A 21,227-nucleotide genomic window follows, 5' to 3' on the forward strand; every position below is an offset into this window, starting at 1 on the left:
TCTGATAGCAAAATGGCGTCCTATTAAAACTTTCCCAGCAAACCCCCCGCGTCAACAACTCCATACGTCACGTCCGTCAGCTGTCGGCCGGTGTTCCTCTTTCTGAGCAAAAAGCAATTTTCAAAACATTCATAAACATCTTTATTAACACGTATAAACTAATCAGATACGAACAAAAGTTAATATATGGTGGATGGATGTAGAGGGATACAAAGAACATAGCTTTTATAGCAATGACTTTGTTATGAAAGTTTGGTTTCACCATAAACCTGAAGCTTGGCATACCAGATATTTTGATAAAAGTACAACAAACAAAAAGAGAAAAAAAAATATTCAAATGATGACTTTTTATGTATACAAGCACATATTGGTGTTAAAGGAAATGAAAAAGCAGATAATGTTGCAAATGAAGCTGAAAAAAGTAATAAGATGGATTTGACAGAACGCAAAATAGAAATCAAGGGCATTATTAAGCAGAGATTGAGAGTGAGGTGGCAAAATCAATGGGAGGAATGGCTAGGAGAGAGCAGGACCATGGTTTTACAGAGATCAAAGGAATGGGAGGAAATGATGTGTGCAGGAAGGAACAGGAGAGATGAGAGATCATCATTTCAAGACTCAGATTTGGACATGAAGGATTAAATAGCACAGATATATAGATATGAGCATGTTATGGTGCACTGTGAGAAGTATGAAGAATAAAGAAGATATGCAAAAGCTCAGAAAGGAAAAGTACAATTTGATTAGATACAGAATAGAATAGAATAGAATACAATACAATAGATAAAAGTTTGAGGAGTGAGTAGGCTATTATCAAATGTGATTTCATTGTCTCAGAATACCTCATTTGATTGAGAAGATAAGAGTTGCTATTTTTGTATGATTTGATATTCTGATCCGCACTCCATACCAGTTGGTGGCGGTAATGCGTTTGTCAACTACTAATAAACATGAAGAAGAAGAACCCTGATTCTTTTTACAGTCTATGGTTTCGAAGGTAAAGCGAGGAGAACACAGCTCTGTCTTCTTTTTGAATGCATTTATCGTGAGTAGCCTTTAAAACACATTTACAAATTGACAAAGCGAAGACAGTCTGGCCGTTTAAAGCGAAGACAGTCTGGCCGTTTAAATGTGAAAGACAACAATTCAAGTGGCCATCAGTCTGACCTGTGTAGTATATCCTATTCTATTCTATTCTATTCTATTCTATTGGTGCACAACAGTTTGGCAGCCATAGCGTCCATAGGTATAGGATAGCACTGATAATGTAATTCGTGCCAAACTCCATTCAAATATGTTCTCATTTAAGATGGTAAGGCTCATGGCAATTTAACACAACTCGCAAACATTCTTCACAGCTTCTTTTCACACATTTTAAGAAAGCTACCTTGAATACTTATATTGTATTACATTATAACGTGATATATCTATTGTTTTTCATAAAAAGAAACTCGGTATACATATTATCCATGAGAATGCACACAACATAATGGATCATGGTACCAACAGCCCCACCTTGTGGTCATTAAAAGAACATATAGCTCTTCAACGTCAATGTAATATTCCATGGTAACAAAGTTTGAACACGTTTGTAGCACTTGATTTCACCTGTAGGTGGCGCTGGAGCAGCAGCTAACAGCTTCCAGCTCTCACACACATTTATTCCAGAAAATATTCTAGTTCTTGTTACAGCTGTTTTTAAATTCTGCTTCAAAATCGTTTGGCCAAATGTGTTTTTGTTAGTAATTGCTTAATAATAGCTTTGGCAACTTCAATTGTTTCCTGTATTAATGTTTGTCTGCTAGAGAAATATCATAAACCAAGAACAACAATGTTCCCAATCTTAGACTTTTGTATTTCTGTGTGCATCTTTTAACCTCTGTAACCCAAAAACAGAAGAATGGCCAACCAGAAGATATCCTGAAGCATTACTCGTGATTTGTCAACTTTTAATTTTTTTGTATTATAATTCATTCAATCAATGTTTTCTACTGCATTGTCTTATGTTGACCTATTGACATGTTTTTTTTCATAGAACCTTTTTTTCTTAAATAAACCCAAACTTTAAATTTGTTTTCCATGTCTTTAAGCCCCTGTTATCTAATTTCCTCTGCACTTGGGTCCTGGTCAGAGAGCTGCACACAGACATGTGATATGGCAGCTGTTTCTTCTCACTTGGCAAATAGAGTTTAATCAGAAGCTTCACAGCAGTTCCAACCACACTGTTCAGGCCCAGAGACCAACGTGCTGTAAGAGACACTACTAACAAGGACAAGAATCGTCTCCAGCTTCTCTCATGCTTCTTTGCATTTTTGTTGTTGCCTAAGCAAAATACACCACACGATGAACATAATAAATTATTTAAACCTAATTAATGATTTTAAAAAAACAGGTAATATATAGGAAATTGTAATAGAGAGATGCATTTGGTGCCAACTTTCAGTTCTTGACAGGTTTCTGTATTTGTGCCTCAAACTGAACTCTAATAATACTTTGAGGTTTGCGAACATGTAACTATGTAGGAAAATAAAAAAACAACTTGTCTGTGAGTGCAGGCTGCAGTCATGCTGACCTGTGAGATCTGCGGTGAGGAGATCCTGTTGGAAGAAGACATGAAGACTCATCTCCTTATCAGTCACCTGGAGAATGACATGCATTGCCCGCTGTGTTCCCTGTCTGGAGTGTCCTACAATGAACTCTGCTTCCACATCAGCTCTGCACACTCAGAACACACGGCCAGCTCAGACTGTTCTGCTGGAACAAACACTGGTGGAACTAAGCGTGGTATGCCTCAAACATCTCAGTCCTGCTCCATTGGCTGTAGCTCTGCTGCAGCTGGTGAAGCAACAACCTCTGGAGCCTCTAGTGTCAGCAAAGACTCAGTGCAACCTGAACACAATCATGGTTTAATGCTCACACCAGATAGAAGAGCTCTAACACATGTGGAGACTGTATCAACTACTTCAACAACACTAAGCTCTAAAACAAAGCCAGAGTGTGTCAGGAGCTGGAGTGACGCTGCTGCTGGAACTATATCTGAGCACAACAAAGCCAAACAGAAGAGGCTGTCCTCTCCAGAAAAAGGTAATTCATCTTTTTTTCTGAATGCCAAACTTTAAAGTCCTTACCAGAAGTATAAGTTACAGTTGTTGTCTTTGTAACTGTTTGTTACAGAGAAGCTCTTCTCCTGCCCCATGTGTGCACTGGTCTGTAGCAGCTGCTTCATCCTGCAGGAGCATGTTGAGCTGCATCTGCAGGAGCAATGCTCAGCTGAAGGTATCTTTCCTGTCTCTTGAGATTTGCAATTTTGCCCTTATATACAGTACACTCACATACATTACACTTACCTTTGTTATGAGATTCATGAACATTTCTCAAGCAGCATGTACAAGTTCCACAAATTTCAAAATGGTCACTAGAAGGTATTCATTGTTCCATAAAATGAAAAGTCTTTACTGATGGGTGATTGTTTGTTCAGGGTCAGGACTGGAGGTGTTTTCATCAGCTGTGGCATCATCATCAGCTGTGGCATCATCATCAGCCAGCAGTCTCTCAGGTGTGTGTCTTCACAGCACTTTGTTTTTTTAGCTCATAGTATGTTAGTTATGGAGGTGGGTAGTATGGCACAGTGAAAAACATTTTCTTGTCATCCAACTAAAGAATAAGGTGTATGTGCACATATTTAATTCGTTCAAGAAGTCACAGTGTCACTCTGCAGAAAGCTGTTCTAGGCTTTTCTGTACCAGTGACACAGGAGCAGCATGGCTCTATGGATGGCTCTATGGATGGCTCTATGGATGGCAGGCAGGCAGTCAGTCAGTCAGTCCACCATTTTGGTCCAGACTGAAACTATTGGATGGATTGTTATGAAATTTGGTACAGATATTCCTGTTGCCCAGAGGATAAACCCTACCGACTTTGGTGACCCCTTGATTTTACCAATAGCGCCACCAGCAGGTCAAATTTTTGCACTTGTGGTTTCATTGAAATGTCTTAACATGTATTGCCATGAAATTTGGTCCACACATTCACATCAATTTAGTGATACTCTGAACTTTCCTCTAGTGCCATCATCAAATTTAAAATCTGTCCAGTTTATGACTAAGAGGAAGTGAAGCCTCAGTAGACTGGTTTGGGTCGGTACACTATGGAAATGATTCCGATCAGAGAATCTTTAGGAGGAGAGTGGTTTTATTGTAATGCAATGGGACATACAGCTGGTGCAGCATTAGATGGGCATTTGTGTGTGGTCTGAAATAAACAAATGAATAAATTATATTAAATCTAACATAAATCCAAATATAACAAAGTGGATCATTTCTATTTACTACAGTTACACTGTGTATTAAATGATAATAACAGGAAAAAGTATACTCTGATAAACAGCACTGATAAATAAAGCAGTACAAAATATTAACACAATAATATATTTGCCTTCTAATTAACAGTAATACACAATAAACAGTATGGTTACATCCTCCTACATAACGTATCACCTACATAATCGACATGAACAGTATGGTAACATAACTCTCATCACACAGCAATTAAGCTAGGCGGTCTGATGGAAATGTGCTAACAACACTGTAACATAATAAAGTAAGATAGTTAAATAAGGTCCACTCGGTAAACAATATTATCCCAAAATAACAGCATACATGTATTTTCATTCACGTACACATCAGAGGTTGATAACTGTTCCAATGACTGCTCCTCAGCACTTTGCGTTAGAAGGGTGTTGGGTAGGGTAACTACTTAAAAGGCGAGTGCGTGAGAGAGGGAGCAAGATAGTTTGGGTGTCTAACATCACCTTACGGAGAGAACTAGTAGGCTTTCGCACAATGACCAAATAGCAGCAAGGCACAAGGAATCATTTCATGGGTCAGTAGGTATTACCAGATCTCTAAGCATATATACTTTTATACAACTAGAATGCATGGATGATTGAATGCATTAATGAACGGGTAAATGTAATTAACATGTTATTGCTGAAAGAATAAATTAATTAATAAAAAATAAGACAATACAAATGTATTTTTGAGTAGCTCTTTGCATCAACAGGAGCATGACAGGTGCTGATCAAGAAGAAACAGACTCTGTGATCCTGGGGTCACTGGGGTGACAGCCGATGAGAATCACTGCAGCAGGTTCAGTGAGGCCCTTTGGAGGGTGGATCCAGTCTCAGACTCAGCTTAGGCCGCACAGTTGACTTTTCTTCTTTTAAATGATTGCTTATTTAACACAGTGTTGCTGCATGAGGCCTAATGTTTATGAAGATTACTACTAGAAACATTTTACACACAGAGCTGGGCTGCATCCCAGCTTTAAGATGGTTCATATCATTTCTATGTGGCATTAACTGTTTGCCTGTTATCTTTCCCTAAAGGTCTATGACAGGGGGCAGTAGTGTAAGAGGTGCATTAGGAAAATAAAGGGGCTCATATAAATGAAACTGATGGAATCAACAGATAATGGAGGGGAGAGTAAGATGTGAAAAGTGAAAGAGGAAGCAGGAACATACCTCTGTATTAACTGTATGCAACACAAGTCTTTTAGAAATCTTTTCCTTAAAGCTCTCTTTTAGCATCATAGTGCCTTAGTAACTTGTGGAATGGTACTGATTTTTATGTAGATGTTTCATCTACATAAAAGTAGGGGGGCTTTAAGTGGAATTTCCTTCTTATGATAAAACATTGTTGGTTCACATAATATGACTTGACTATTAACGAATAACACAGGTTGGACCAGAGATGACTGTAAAGAAAAGGCCATCATTAGTCCCACAGTTCAACCTTCATATGAAATATGTTTGTAATAACTGGACTTACATGAAGTTTCCTAACTATTTTGTAGGAGAGAAGAGATTTGAGTGCCCTATGTGCTCTTTCAACTGCAGCAGCAGCTTCTCTCTGCAGGAACATGTGGAACTACATTTAGATGCTGGAGCAGGTGGGAATATTTTCATACCTTCCTGTAACATGATTCCCTCTCTTGACCCTTTTAAATGCATTTTTTTTCCTTTTTGTCTTGTATCTGTATGATCAGATGTACACTCAACTTATGACTATGGTTTGTCTTTGTTGCAGCAGTGAGTCCTGGCTCAGACCTGAAGCTGGCCAGAAAGCTTCAGCAGGAGGAGGAGCAGAGGAGGAGGGAGGAGGAGTCTCAGCAGGAGAGAGAGGAGTTTAAGAAGCTGCAGGTATGAAGGTTAAAGAGCAGAGGATCTACATGTTGTTGGACTGTGACACATGTTTGATAGTTTCATTCTAATCAGTGATCAAGAGGGTAAAGTGCAGACTTTCCACATTAATTACAGGCTTTTCATTCAAAATGTGTGAACAGTGCAACACTGTAACACTATCATTGTCATGCAGCAGTGTTTAAACATTTGGGGTTCTGTGTATGTAACTACAATTACCTTGGTACAGTTAACCTATTATGTCCACCTTTAGACCCCAAAGTCAGCACTTAGTCCTCACTCTCCCAGTTCCTCCTTATGAGGGGGAATGACACGCAGGATAAGACCGCTTGGTACAGGATTCGAACCGGGGTCACCTGCAGCGAGGACTGTAGCCTCAACACATGGGGCAGGTGGTCTACCCACCGCCACGACCAGCCCAGTTTTAAACGATGTCCAGTGAATGTCTCAACCACTGCTAGTTAAATTAAAGGTTACAGTAATTTGCACAAAAAAGTATTACGCAACAGATCAGCTCTATTTATAGTGACAAAGTAATGCATGTGACAAGTTATAAATTATACTAGTGCAAAATGTTAGAATATAGAGGAAAAAATGATGTTTCATGTCTGTTTCCTAAAGTTACCTCAAGGCACTTTACACATAGAGCAGGTCTAGACTGTATTCTTTCATTTAATTAAAAGAGACTTGGCAACAGCAGCATAGAAAAACTCTCCTTTAACAGGAAGAAACCTCAGGCAGAACCAGGCTCTAAGTGGGCAACCATCTGCCTCGAGCAGTTGGCGTTGAGGGAGAGAGAGAGAGGGAAAGGGAAAGGGAGAGAAGGAGAAGAGGGAGAAAGAATAAGTAAAGAGGATAGGGAGAAAAGGAAAAGAGGGACAAAGGAGAGAGAGGCACAATGACAAACAATAAACATTGAAAATAATAATAGGGCTCAGGACATCTGCAGGTCCAGAACACTGCTCAGGGCCCAGGGATCCCACAGGGCCCAGGGATCCCACAGGGCCCAGGGAATCCACAGGGCCCAGGGAACCCACAGGGCCCAGGGCACTGTCCACTGTGAGACGAGAGAGCACAGAGAACTCTGGGGGAAAAGTTTAGGTTAGTGAATGCATTAATAATACTTGAATGTAAATGAATAGAGAGAGAGAGGAGGAGAGAGGAGGTCAGTGCATCATGGGAGTCCCCTGACAGTCTAAGCCTATAGCAGCATAAACTAGGAGCTGGTCCAGGACAAGCCTGGCCAGCCCTAACTATAAGCTTTATCAAAAAGGAAAGTTTTAAGGCTACTCTTAAATGTAGAGAGGGTCTCTGCCCCCCAGACCCAATCTGGAAGATGGTTCCACACGAGAGGAGCCTGATAGCTGAAGGCTCTGCCTCCTGTTCTACTTTTAGAGATACTAGGAACCACAAGCCTTCATTCTGAACACAAAAGTAACTTTCTTCTCTGTTCTTAACCTGACTTAGGAGTGGTGGGAACCATTCCACACCTTCATGGAAGAGTCACCTTACCTGTGTGCCATAAAATCTAATGTCAGAAGTACACAATGGGACATCTGTACATTTTGGAAGCTAGTGTTGTGGACTGATGAAGTTAAAATAGAAAGTTTTTTGGGTGGTTGTGTTTGGATTTTATATTCTAATATTCTAATTTTATATACAATTATTTGGTGGATAATTTTATTTATAGAATCGATAATGATATGTCACTATCTGTCAACCACACTGGACAAAACTTGAGAAAACCTGGTTACAGGCCATTTATATGTCAGGTTATGATATGTATGTGATACAGTAGTGCATGTTTTGGTATCTGAACATTTTCACTCTTGTGCTTTCTCAAGACTCCGGTCTATTAAGCTGACCTGTGTGCTATGTTGACTGTGCAGAGGCAATTTGGTCTGGATGGCAGTGGGGGCTACCGCAGGCAGATGGAGAGGACCATGGAGAGGGATGTTGCTAGGGGTCGCATGGCCCCCGCAGAGTTTCACTGTAAGAGGGCTGAAATGATGGAGTCTTTAGCCTCTGGGGTTGATGATTACAGGAGCAGAACTCAGGGTATGTTTATGTTTATGTAAGCCCTGCATCCACACCTAAAAACAACACAGAGAAACTGCAGATGTTAAGAACACACTGATTCTGTAGATTAGGTCAACTCAGTCATATGTTACAGTCATCCATGTGTCCCTTTGATATTTCATGCTACAGTAACAATACTATGTTGACTGATGGAATAAGATAATTCCACAATTATTTATTGATTTTTAAAATCAGTGTTCATGTAGACTGATGAAAGTCAGATCTGACTTCTGCTTCAGCTGTCGTTACCACTGCTGAACTACTGCTGGAATGAGCATAGTTTCACATGCACTCTGTTCACTTCTCTGTGTAGGTTTGGTGAGAGCTTTGTATGAATACTACCAGACTGAATGCAGAGACTGTGTGCACGTGTGGTTGAGCACTGACACCGACCACTTCAGCTCCTCAGCGGGGGACAAAGGCTGGGGCTGTGGATACAGAAACCTCCAGATGCTGCTGTCCTCTCTACACACAATAGAAACATATGATCCCTTCCTACAAGGTGCACTACACACTGCATGACACCTTACCTCAATTCTGCACTTTGTGCTCTTTCTTGCCAAGTATACTACACTGGTTTTATACTTGTAATGTCATTTGTGGGAATGTTCTTTGTGAGAATTAAAAGTAAACTATTTGTAGTGTTTATTATCTATCAATATTTATTATTTATTTAATCAATGAACACAGAAAGTACTGTCTGATCAGTTGACAGATATCTGTTATAATGGGACACCATAGAGTATCTTTAACTCTTTCTTTTTTTAAGATTTATTTCTTGGGCATTTCAGCCTTTATTTGACAGTATATGGCATAGATGACTTGCAGCAAAGATCCCTTACTGTGATTGAACCAGGACCTTTATAGGCATGCACAGTAACTGCTTGGCTCCAGAGTACCATCAATTCTTAAAATAAAAGCCAGAAATCACGAGTCCAGCACCAACAAATATTACCTGGTTGCTGATGAAGACTGAGAAATTACATCTACTGGATGGTTCACATGGTAAAAATAAAATAAATTATTTTATTATTTAATTATTCCAATTTCTTTTTCTTTTTTCAGCCTAAAATCTTTTCTGTGAGTTTCTTATAAAAGTTTCTGTTTACATCCAGTGTTACACAGTCAGTGTCCTTGAGGTCTAACTAACATGTTAAATGCATTTTCTTCCTAATAAAACATTTATAAATATAAATGCATTTTCTTCCTCATAAAACGTTTATAAATATAAATGCATATTCTTCCTCATAGAACATTTATAAATTTAAATGCATATTCTTCCTCATAGAACATTTATAAAGCCATTTCTTTCTTAAAATCCTGTATTGTTTGCATCCACACTTTCTAGCAGTCTAATCAGTGAGCCTCTTCTTGGTGCTTTTCAGCCACCTGTTGAACAAGAATGTGTATTGCTTCACTGCTGGGATCCCTAAAAAAGGAGCCAGCCGCTTGGCTGCTAGCCAGTGCTTATGGGAAACACACACACTATACACACTGACCACAATTTGGAGAGCAACAGACAAGGATCTGAATACTTTTGTAAATGGGATATTTCAGTTTTTGAGTTTTTGTTTAATTTGAAAAAAAAATCTACAAAAATGTAGAAATCCACCACTGTGCAACAACATAGGAGCAGAGAGACATGTAGGTCCAGAATAATGTTATAGTGTACATATCTCCATTAAAACACACTGATCATGTGATAAACTGAGAATAAAGTAAGCTATGACAGATAACAAACTTTGTCTGAGAATACAGTACAGTCAACACTTTTCTAAAGGTTAAATGTTCAGTTGTACACATTTGTTCTTTTTGTCTATTTATTTGATCACCTTCTCACATTCTCCTTCAGAGAAAGAGATACCTAGTATCCCGCAGGTGCAATGTATGATTGAGGAGGCATGGAAAAGAGGCCTGGATCCACAAGGTGCATCCCACTTCAACCAGAAGCTGCAGGGAACACGGGCCTGGATTGGAGCCACAGAGATCTACTCTCTTTTCACTTCTCTGGGAATCAGGTGAGCAATACTACACTGCTGCAGCACATCACCTCAGGCTACGTCATGCAGCACCAACAGTCCAACTGACATGACTGACATGAGTAAACATTTCTGACTCGTTTTTCATTTTGTCATCCAGCATTCAAGAATAGAAATTGAGCAAGGCACAATATGCACAGTTTCTAAAGCAACTCTGTCCTGCAGTAAACATGTTGAAGTGTTGAAGTGTTGAAGTATCAAAGTTCCCCTGCAGAAAGAGAGCATGTACAGGAAAGGGCATGGTGTTCCCACTGCTCAAGAACTCCACACACTAACTTCATTTTTTGTGTTTAATTGGTTACTTTGACCAGTCAAAAACCCTAATATTCCATTAACATTATGAAGTGATAAAATTTTTAAATACATTTTAAAAAACAGCAGAAATGAGGGCAATGAAGTGAAAAAGAGATGAAGATACTTCCCCATAAGGCCACAAAACCAGCAGCGATACTTGATAGCATACAGGTGGTTGTTGTGAGCCTGCTGACTTTGCAATCCGACACCACACAGTGTGTGCTTTTGTGTTCTCTGCAAACATGTTGGTTTGTTTACAATATACAAATTATCCCTGGCCCTTTAGATGAGAAGACAGCAAATACATAAGGCAATGGTTGAGGGATGTTCTATCTTTTCTACCTTTAGAGAAACTGAGATACAAAATATGTAAAGCCCACAGAAACTTCACCCTTACCTGGAGTCCCTTTATAGAATTTGTTGAAGGTTTTCCCTTTCAATGATACAAGTTGTATTGGATAGTTAGAACCACTTTATAACATGCTCAAAACATTAATTGATTGAACTTATGATAAGAAGTCACTGTCTGACTATTTTTGTATTTGTTTTTGTATTTTTAATTTTTGTTTAAGAGCCTTGGGGGAGGGAGGGGGTCTATGTTTGGAAGTTGTATGTCTGTTAATGGAAAACGGCAAAATAAAGTTTGGGAAAAAAACAAAACAATACACAACAGCCTCTGAATTCAACAATGATTTGTTTCCCTGTTTGTCAATCAATCAATATATGGTTGTCAAACCTGTTGTTAGCCTGTGATGCTTGCAGCTCACTATGCTAACAGTTAGCTGCCATGTGGAATATAGTTGGCCTATTCTAAAATGCCCCAGGAGGTTTACTCCTTCCTTTGTAAAGTATTCTCTAACAAATATGCTGCAGTTTGCACACACTGTAAAAGAGTATATTTTCAGTCAGGCGTGATGGAAATGCTGATATAAAAGATCATATTAAGACGAGCAAACATAAGCAGAAAAGAAAGCATCATTCTAACAGCATCATGTTTAAACAGCTTTGGTGTGGACCAGTAGTGCAAACAGTTGACTGACTGGATCAAATGATAAGACATGTTGATTAAACAGATTGTTTGTGGCCAATCTGTGATTTAGTGGTTTAAAATCCTGCTGTAATGTTACTATTTGAGATTTTGGTTGTGACTTTATGTCTTCATTATGCTGGTCTGGGTAACATTCTGATTAAATATAACACATCGGATCGTACTGTGTGTTTTTTAGTGCCCGTATTATTGACTTCCACAAGCCGACAGGCACGGGAGACACCCACCCCCGACTGTTTGACTGGGTGAAGGAGTACTTCTGTCAGTCCAGCAGGAGCAGCAGACTGCCCCCCAGACTCATCCAGACCTCTCTGCCTCCACTTTACCTGCAGCACCAAGGTACACAGCATACTTCATAACACACTGTACAGGACTCATGACTCATGACTCAATTGCTTTCTCCCACTGAACTGATGTTCTCAGACCTTAGCTTAAAGCTTGACACATTGGACATTATCATCAACCAATATTCAGAGACATTTACAGGTCAAAGATTTTGATTACTGATAAGAAATTCAAGACATCCTGTATACTTTCTACATTTCTAATATCTATGAATTATTGTGCTGAACTACATTTGCCAGTATCTTGTTTATGTTTTATGTTCTCTAATCTCTCCACCTGAAAACAAAGGTCAGATTTGCTGGTGGAGCTAGATGGAAAATCAGAGGCTCAACAAAGTTATTTCAGTTCATCCTAAGGGGAACATGAATGTGTGAACCACATTTTAGGACAATCCATCCAACAGTTTGTCAAGACGTATTATTCAGGAGCGCCCTGGGAGCCCAATGGTTACTGCGCATGCCACATGATGGCAGGTCATTCCCCTCTCTCTCTCCATTTCCTGTCAGCCTCCCTGACACCTACTGGCTAAAATAAAGGCAAAAAACCCAAATAAACCATTGAAACCAATCATCCATTTTCTATGCCACTTATCCTCTAGAGCAGGGATGCCCAAACTATTCCATAAAGGATCATGTGTCTGCAGGGTTTCATTCTAACCAAGCAGGAACACACCAGACTTGACTTAAATCATGATTTAATCAACTGATCTCAGTGTTCTGACAGTTGATTGGTCTTCTCCATTGGTTGGAACAAAAACCTGCAGGCACACGACCCTTTATGGAATAGTTTGGACATTGCTGCTCCAAAGGGTCGCTGGAGCCAATGTCAGCTATACATATAGTATAGACAAACAACCCTTCACACCTATGGGCAACTAAGAGTCACAAATTAACGTAAGCTACGTGTTTTTGGTCTGTGGGAGGAAGCTGGAGTACCTGGAGAGAACCTCCACAGGCATGGGGAGAACATGCAAACTCCACACAGCCGGTCAATGGGTTCACAACCCAGAACCATCCTGCTGTGAGATGACAGTGAGCACCACTGTTGTGCTCAAGGAAAACTCTGGGATTCATCAAAATCATAAGTTTCATTGTCTCAGTTTGTCAAGTAGTTGAGATATTTCAGTCTGGGCCAAAGTGGTGGAACAACCAACAGACAGACATTGCCATCCGTACAGCTGTATTATGCTTTATTCTTTGTATCTATTAAATGACCAGCCTTTTCCCTTCACCCTGTGCCCCCCTGCAGGTCACAGCCGTACTGTTGTGGGTTTGGAGCAGAAGAAGAATGGGAGCCTGTGCCTCCTGCTTTTTGACCCTGGTTCCTCACCATCAGACACCAGGAAGCTACTGAGCAGAGACAACATCTCCAGAGCCATCCGCCACATCAGGAAGTTCCCCAGCAGCCTGAAGCAGAAACAGTTCCAGGTGGTGGCAGTGCAGGGCGTGTTGTCCACTGAAGAGAAACAGGTGAATTTGTCCTTCCTCTGAGAAGGTTTCTTGAGTCTTTAAAGGATTAGCTGACAGCAGTGTTGAGGTGTCAATTCAGGCCTCTGTGGTACTCCCAGTTAATATTGACTCATTCACTGTTGTTCCTTTGCTGAGACCTCATCATCACCATTTACCAAACCTTGTTTACTTAAGACCTTGTTCCAAGGGCTTCACAGTAAAGTGTGCAGGTATGCATTCTATGAATAAGTGTTCGGTAAAATATGCTTCTTGTCTACACTTTGTTTTTGTTTTACAGATTAGGATCTTGAACTCCAGGACATTACGTGCTGAAAGGATCCCATGAACACACAATGACACTCTTCAGGAGCTATTGAATGTTAAAAGTTTTTATGATTCACAATTTTACATTTTTAAACCTTAAATAAACTTTAAATAAATGTTGTAATCTCCAGTCCAGTTATTTACAAGTAACAGTTAATAGTTCATGTGGATGTGTAAGAGAGGAAATGAGGCTGAACAGAATGCAGGCTGGTTCATCCACACGCATCTGAACTGAAAGTAGACTTGATGTTGAACACAACCAAATGTCTGTCATTTGTGCTAAATTAGGTTAAAAACTGGCAACACAGATGCAAAACAGTCAATATTTGGTTGCATAAGTCACACACCTAAATCATCACTCTGTAGCCATCTGTTTTTAAAAGGCCCATCAAATACTGAACAGGTTATCTGTACAAAGTAACATGTTACTGTTACTTTTTGCAGTAACTACTAATATAACTAATTACTTTTTCAAATTAAATAACACATTTACAATTACTGTAATGAATCACTACAAGTTAGCTAATCTTTCCTTCTCTTTACACTGCTGCCACAGTGATACTCGTCTTTATATTAATGTAAGCAGGTTTTCTAATCTCTTTACCTGAAAACAAAGGTCATAATGTTATGTTGATGTTTGATACTCATTACTTCTGTCTTACATGAAAATAGTGGACAGCAGATAAATACACACACAACACAAACATCATTTGACCTTACTGTGTCTCAGAGCTGTTAAGTCCAACATCATTGTAGAGAACTGCTAGTAAACATAAGGCTTGTCAAAACACCTGTGCAGAGATCTCAAAACAGCAGTTGGAAGAAGGCATCCTTCAAATTAAGGACCTGGAGCAGTTTGCAAAAGAAGAGTGGTTCAAAATTCCAGTAGAGAGGTGTAGGAAACCTGCTCATGTTTACAGGAAGCTATTGATTTCAGTTCTTTTTTCCACAGGGTGTGCTACCAAATATGAAGCTGAGGATGCCAATTATTTTGTCCAGTCCATTTTTTGAGTTCTGTGTGGAATTTTATCAAGTTTGACTTTTTTTCCTTTGCTTTTTGTGGTGTTTCAATGCAAACAAAAGAAATACACATGTGAACACCAACGCATTTGTAATTGCAATAATTCTCTGGGAGAAGTGACTGTAGATCAGAGTAAAACCATGAATGAGAAAACATGCTTTTACAGTTATTTTCATGTGCTTAGAGACTACACCTACTGTTGATGCAACATTTGATAGGAGTGTGAGCTGAACTGCAGACCTGGTCATGAACTTGACAAAATGGAAAAGACTTGCAATGACTTTAACCATCAATGACACATAATTTCTCTTTGACTTTAGCCTTCCACCTTGAAATGACCCCCCAAGACCAAAGATTCAAAGGTATGTCAGAAAAGTGTGGAGCCAATTAACTCTTCATTTTACCACAGATATACTTTTAATCAGTTAGCTAGCCATGCTGGGCAAGTACAAGAGTGTGTCAGAGGTGAGCAGCAGATAGACAACAGATGAACGTCAGATTACCTCATTTACTCTGCTGTGGTCCACAAAACATACAACCTGTAAAACAGTCAGCTCAGAAATGCCATATGATTGTAACTTGTAAAACAATAACTTTGTCCTAACGTTGCAACGGATATTTTAACTATATTTTTTCTGTAACATGTATTAACACTATATTCATACATGACACAATATAATTACTTGCATATGGAAGGAACAGAATTGCAATGGAAGGACTAAATGATGGAGGACTAAATCCACAGTCCTCCTTCTGTGTAAAAATGGATTTAAAAGTTAAAGCTAATATGAAGTTATCAGTACAAACATGATAAACTATTATGTCTTTGATTCTTTGCTAATATTGCTTTTATTGGTAAATTCCAGTAGCCTTTTATTAACCGATAGATAACTTAATTAAAGGATAATTAAGGGTTAGTTATGCCACACTTGAAGAATTGAGTCCTGATCACTGCCCTGGAGACTCTTTCTGGATATTCACGCTCCCATCCACATTCCCAATCCCGGAAATATGAGATGTATTGTTTCTTGTGATAAATTTAGATAGTCATCAATTTGTAAAGGGAAAAAATATAGAAGTTAGAACAAAATATATACAGTTTTTAAACATAAAGAAAGGATTTACAGTTGTTCAAGTCGTCTTAACAACAGTCAGGTACCAACACATTAAAACCTGTTTTTCTTACTGTAATGATTCCTCCTGTTCATACTGACCATTAGAAGATCTCTTCATAATGTTTACAATGGAAGTGATGGAGGACTAAATCCACAGTCCTCCTTCTGTGTAAACATGGATTTAAAAGTTGATGTGAAGCTAATATGAAGCTTCAGTCAAATCTTCATCTTCTATGTTTCAACGTTACAGTGTTTTTAGTATCAAAGTCTTTGTGTTACTATACTTCCACCACAGCTCAACAGGAAACACTAAGAGGAGATTTGATGGTAAAAAGACTGTAAATGTGTCAGATATCACTTGATATGACTAACTCACACTGATGAAGCTCAATAGAAGCTGATCAGAGACTTTAAACGATGAGAGGAATGATTACAGAGAGGAAAACCTTTCAGTGAGCACCTGTTGTTTTAAGACACACTTCATATGTTTCAGGTAAATCAATAAGTGTAGTATGTTTTTGTTTTTTTTAATTCTAGTGGATGGAAATAAATAATTGATTTAATTGAATAATAAGTTAGTTATGAACATGTAAAAGGTCAGCTAAATTCATATTCATGTTTTGTATGTGCAAACAGTATTTTAAGCTTTCTGTTAGGAGTTAGTCACTTTAAGAGAAAGGTCTCTGGAGCACACAGAGGGGCTTAGTTTAGAGCAGTTGAGCCAAACAGTTTTCATACCGTGGTACTTTTTGCTGATTAGGAGAGCTTGACTTTGGTTACTCCTGTAATAAGACACTGCAACACTTTGGAATAAATATATTTCATCTTTGTACATCGGAGTCCTGTGGAAGTTTTTTCCTGCTCAAGCGAATGTATGAGTCCAGTTTCCATAGATGAGCTTTAACTCCCACAGTACTCATGTTTTCCTCTTCTACCTTTCATCACTTTACATATCATTTGATTCAATGCTTCTGAAATGTGATGTACATGAATGTATGATTGATTCCTATAAATGTACCATAACCCAACAATATATAGTCATTTATGAGAACATCATTGAGCAGCTGAACATGAACATGCTGTAACACCACATCTTTATTGAATGCTTTTAATTTTGAAAGTTAAGTACATTTTGCTGCCAATACTTTTTTCCCTTTACTTAAAAGGTTGTGAATGCAGTAATGTTACTTGTAATGGAGTAAATGTATATATTGGCGTATTGCTCCTTGTATTGTTCAGTGAAGCAACTGAAACTCTTTCATCACTGGCTATATTTAATAGTTTACTGCCCTCTTATGGGCAACAAATGCATTTGCCACCAAAAGTGTACTCATGGCTTGCATATCAAACAGCAACAGAGTCAAGTCAGATATGAATCTGGACAATTTAATTGGTCAGGCATAGAAATAAACACTCATGTGTGTATGTTTTATTTATGAAGATTCTTCTTCCAACTGCTGTTAAGAGTCTTTAAAAAATAAAAGCAGCTGTTGGATCTTCTTAACGTGTCAGATCACATGATCATATTCCAGACAGAAGCCGCTGGTCCTGTCAGTCCTCATCACTGCCCATCTCTAAAGGATCAAAGTCTGGGTCATCCTCATCCAAGTCCAAGTCCTCAATGTCCTGGAACAGTGACTCATCCACTTCAACGTTGTTACCAGCTATAGGAGAAAGCACATGTGTGTTAGAGTAGAACAAGGTTGAGAAACTATTCTCCGATAGATCCACTGTGAAACTATCCTCAATTTGTGATGATTGATTTTCTTACTTTTTTACAATGCTCTAAAGCTCCCCACAAATCTTTCAAACCAGTGTTTCTACCAAGAAATGATCAACTCTGGTTCATTTTAACAACTGACGTTTTGGGCATGTTTCCAAAATGTGTTAGAAGTATCAACTCGGATGACTGAAAAGACAAAAGCACCATCTTCTATAATAAAGACATTCAGTTCTGTGCTCACATCATATGGATCACAGTAATGTTTACTTTACAGTTATGGAACTAAATGGGTTAATGCACCTGTGATTTTAAGAGATTAAGTTTTTGTGCTAAATTAAACAATTATATTGTTCAATCACAACATTAACATCTGTTTCTGAGTTCTTTACCGTCTTCAAGGAACTGAATATCAGATGTGTCCAAATTGTGGTCTGTCTCAAACAGCTGTTTACCTGGGAGGAAAAGATGACAATGTCTTTAGTTCATATATGTACGTGTGCACAGTGACAGAGAGGTAACTTCAAGTAATAACATGAGAGTTTACCAGTGAGCTTGAGTTTTCCCGTCTGCTCTTCTTCTTTCTGTTTTTTCCTCCTCAGCTCATTCATCTCCAGCTCAAATGTGGCTTTCCATGCCAGGAAGTTCTCAATCGTTACTACTGTGCCCTGGAAAGCCACCTGTCACACACACACACACACACACATTTACATTTGTATATATATATAATATATATCATATTGACAGCATTTCTTATTAATTGATTAATTTATTGAGTCTGTTACTACAGTATGAGGTCCTGAAACTAGAACGAAAGAAACACAATTGAAACGATGAATGATGTGATACTGATGTCACAATATGTTTAATCTATGCTTTTCCTGTTCCTACCTTCTCTGCTTCCTCTGCCTCCCTCTCTTTCCGCTGCTTCTCCTCGTCTCGTCTGGTTTTCATCATGTCCACAATTTCATTAAGTTTCTCCTGCACAGCTGTCACCAGAGTGAAAATCATCACCATGCCCAGGTTTTCCTCTGCCTGCAGAGAAAACACACATACACACAATGCTAACAGACCAGGAAGTCTAATATTCTTAACTTTGTGTTTCAAGATCATCATTTTACTGCAACATCTCAACATAGCTGACAGGAATGTTCTTTGTCTGCTCAGATAAAACTAACTGAATTCCTGGACATCACATGACAGTACTGACAATAAAACATAAACATATAAACATTATGCATGAGAGAGGTAAAAAGGACCAAATGAATAATTGAAACTAGTATCCTATAAATTAATAAAACCAGAATTCCCATCATGATGTGTGCCATTGTGTAGATAGCACCACATTGTGCCATGGACAAGAATGATTAAATGTCTCTGCTGTTTAAGAATAGAAGGCTAACAGAACAACCTCCAGATAACTGCTGTTACAGAACATGACTGTCTGGTTCTAATACTTTTCAGTCTTTTTAAAGAGGAGGCAGTCTAGATGGACAGACCTGTTGCTGTAGTAAAGTGAGGATGTCCTCCACATCACTGTCCTCCAGATTCTCCTGGGAGTGGATCTCCCACAATGGAGGCTCATCTGGATATTTCTCTACATACGTGAACTTTAACATTGTTTCCACAGCTGCATGGAGAAAACACACCATATTAGCACAGCATCAATTTACCAACAGTCTATGTACTTATAGGCTGTTACAACTGTCATGTTATTTCACTTGTACACAGTCTTTCTTTTACCATATAATTTACTATAGGACGGAACTGCTGCCTTGATCATCATCACTTCAATGATTACTTCATCTAAACCATCATCCTGTCTCTTAGACCCGATCCCAACTAGGCTGCTTAAGGAAGTCTTTCCCTCAGGTAGCACTTCAATCTGTCTTTATTAACAGGATATGTACCACAGTCCTTTAAGGTAGCTGTAATTAAACCTCTTCTTAAAAAGTCTACTCTTGATTCAGAGGTTTTAGCAAACTACAAACCCATCTAACCTATATCGATGCCCATCAGTTATGTGACTTTTTACATGGTAATAGTTTATTTGAAGATTTTCAGTTTCATCATAGCACAGAGACAGCACTTCATCAGACAATGGACTTCTCTCTGTCCTGGTCCTGTTAGATCTTAGTGCTGCTTTTGACACCATTGATCATCAAATCCGGTTACAAAGACTGGAACATTTAATTGACGCCTGCTGTCAACGCTCCTATTATTTTCAATGTTGATTGCTTGTTTGTCACTGTGGCTCTCTCTCCTCCCTCTCCACTTTATTTCTCCTTCTCTTTCTCTCCCTCTACCCCAACCAGTCAAGGCAGATGGTAGCCCATCTAGACTCTGGTTCTGCCTGAGGTTTCCTTGCCACTGTCACCAAGTGTTGTTCATGTGGGAAAGTTGGGTCTCTTGAAATTAAATTGAAGAGTACAGTCTAGACCTGCTCCTTGTGTAAAGTACCTTGAGATGACTTTTGTTGTGACTTAACACTACAGAAATAAAGATTGATTGATTGATTGATTGATTATAGCCTGATTCCACAACAATTTTCTCATTCCTCCAACATACTCACTTTCCCCATTTTCCCCTGCATCTGATGTTACAGTGATGGTGAAGCTGATGGGATCCTCTGAAAGCACTGCAACAAAATATGGATTAGCTACATCGTTTCTAACAGATATAGATTCACTTAGTTCACTGCATGTCCATTCATATGTAGTATGTTAATAATGAGCTAGAGCAAGCTGTCTTGGTCACATGGTTAAATAAATGTCAAAATAAATTCAATTGGACATATGCCTCTCACTTATTTGTGCACTTAAGGTATAATGAATTCTAAAGTAATGTCGTTATTTCAAGTCTATATATATATGTATTACGTATACCTACAAGTATACATATATAAACATATACATAGATATATAATAAGAGAGTTTTTCAATAATAGAAAGCCTCTGAATGTGAGTAGAGTGTAAGCATGATGAGGATGAAGGGCCACTGCTACAGCCTGTCAGTCTGCAGGACTCACATTTAGCTGGAGAAACATTACAACGACAGTACATACTTATCATTTTGTGTCAAGGCAATAATTAGCAACATCTTTTCGATGTGTCCTTTTGTAAATACAATAACGTTACCAATCAACTAATGCTAACTAGCTAGTAGCGAGCTAGCTATTTCTCACTTTCTTGTGTACATGAATGAAATTCAGACCTGTGTAAGAGTCTGGATAGATGGACTCTATGGCTTCCAGTTCATTCCTTTGCTCTTCAGCGTAGTCTGTCATTTTGTGTAGCTACAGGTTATCTGTATTTTAAAACAATCATCACCGCTGCTATATTAGAGCTAACACACTGCTGAGCTGCGTGTTCACTGGCTCGATGATATCGTGATTCCAACCGTTTGGTCTGATACTGCTAGATTTGCTTTTAAATGTTCATTTTGGGCAGCTTGTGGGCACTATAGACTATATACATACATAATACATAATTTCAGGTATTTATGTTGTATTCAAAACAACTTTAGTGTTACAGTAAACAGCGCCATTCTTCTGATATCCATTATTTAGGTCTGCAAGCGCATGGGCCGTTGATTA

At 38.7% G+C, this 21,227-nt stretch overlaps 2 protein-coding genes across 2 annotated transcripts; one reads left to right on the forward strand and one right to left on the reverse strand.

Moving 5' to 3' along the window:
- Nucleotides 1-1,011: 1,011 nt before the first annotated feature.
- On the forward strand, nt 1,012-13,823 carry zufsp (zinc finger containing ubiquitin peptidase 1). Its single transcript, XM_053327458.1, has 11 exons — nt 1,012-1,045; nt 2,556-3,084; nt 3,175-3,276; nt 5,854-5,949; nt 6,087-6,199; nt 8,089-8,257; nt 8,592-8,780; nt 10,131-10,296; nt 11,838-11,998; nt 13,253-13,473; nt 13,751-13,823. Exons 2-11 carry the CDS (start codon nt 2,565-2,567, stop codon nt 13,796-13,798), a joined length of 1,785 nt encoding a protein of 594 aa, XP_053183433.1. The 5' UTR covers nt 1,012-1,045; nt 2,556-2,564; the 3' UTR covers nt 13,799-13,823.
- Nucleotides 13,824-17,284: 3,461 nt separating this feature from the next.
- rwdd1 (RWD domain containing 1) lies at nt 17,285-21,009 on the reverse strand. The gene is made up of 7 exons (XM_053327454.1): nt 20,846-21,009; nt 20,205-20,270; nt 19,132-19,262; nt 18,524-18,667; nt 18,180-18,312; nt 18,025-18,087; nt 17,285-17,576 (listed from the first exon to the last, which is right to left on the reverse strand). Exons 1-7 carry the CDS (start codon nt 20,916-20,918, stop codon nt 17,464-17,466), a joined length of 723 nt encoding a protein of 240 aa, XP_053183429.1. The 5' UTR covers nt 20,919-21,009; the 3' UTR covers nt 17,285-17,463.
- Between the last annotated feature and the right edge of the window lie 218 nt (nt 21,010-21,227).

Source organism: Scomber japonicus, chromosome 10 (assembly GCF_027409825.1).
Source record: "Scomber japonicus isolate fScoJap1 chromosome 10, fScoJap1.pri, whole genome shotgun sequence".
Classification (NCBI taxonomy): domain Eukaryota; kingdom Metazoa; phylum Chordata; class Actinopteri; order Scombriformes; family Scombridae; genus Scomber; species Scomber japonicus.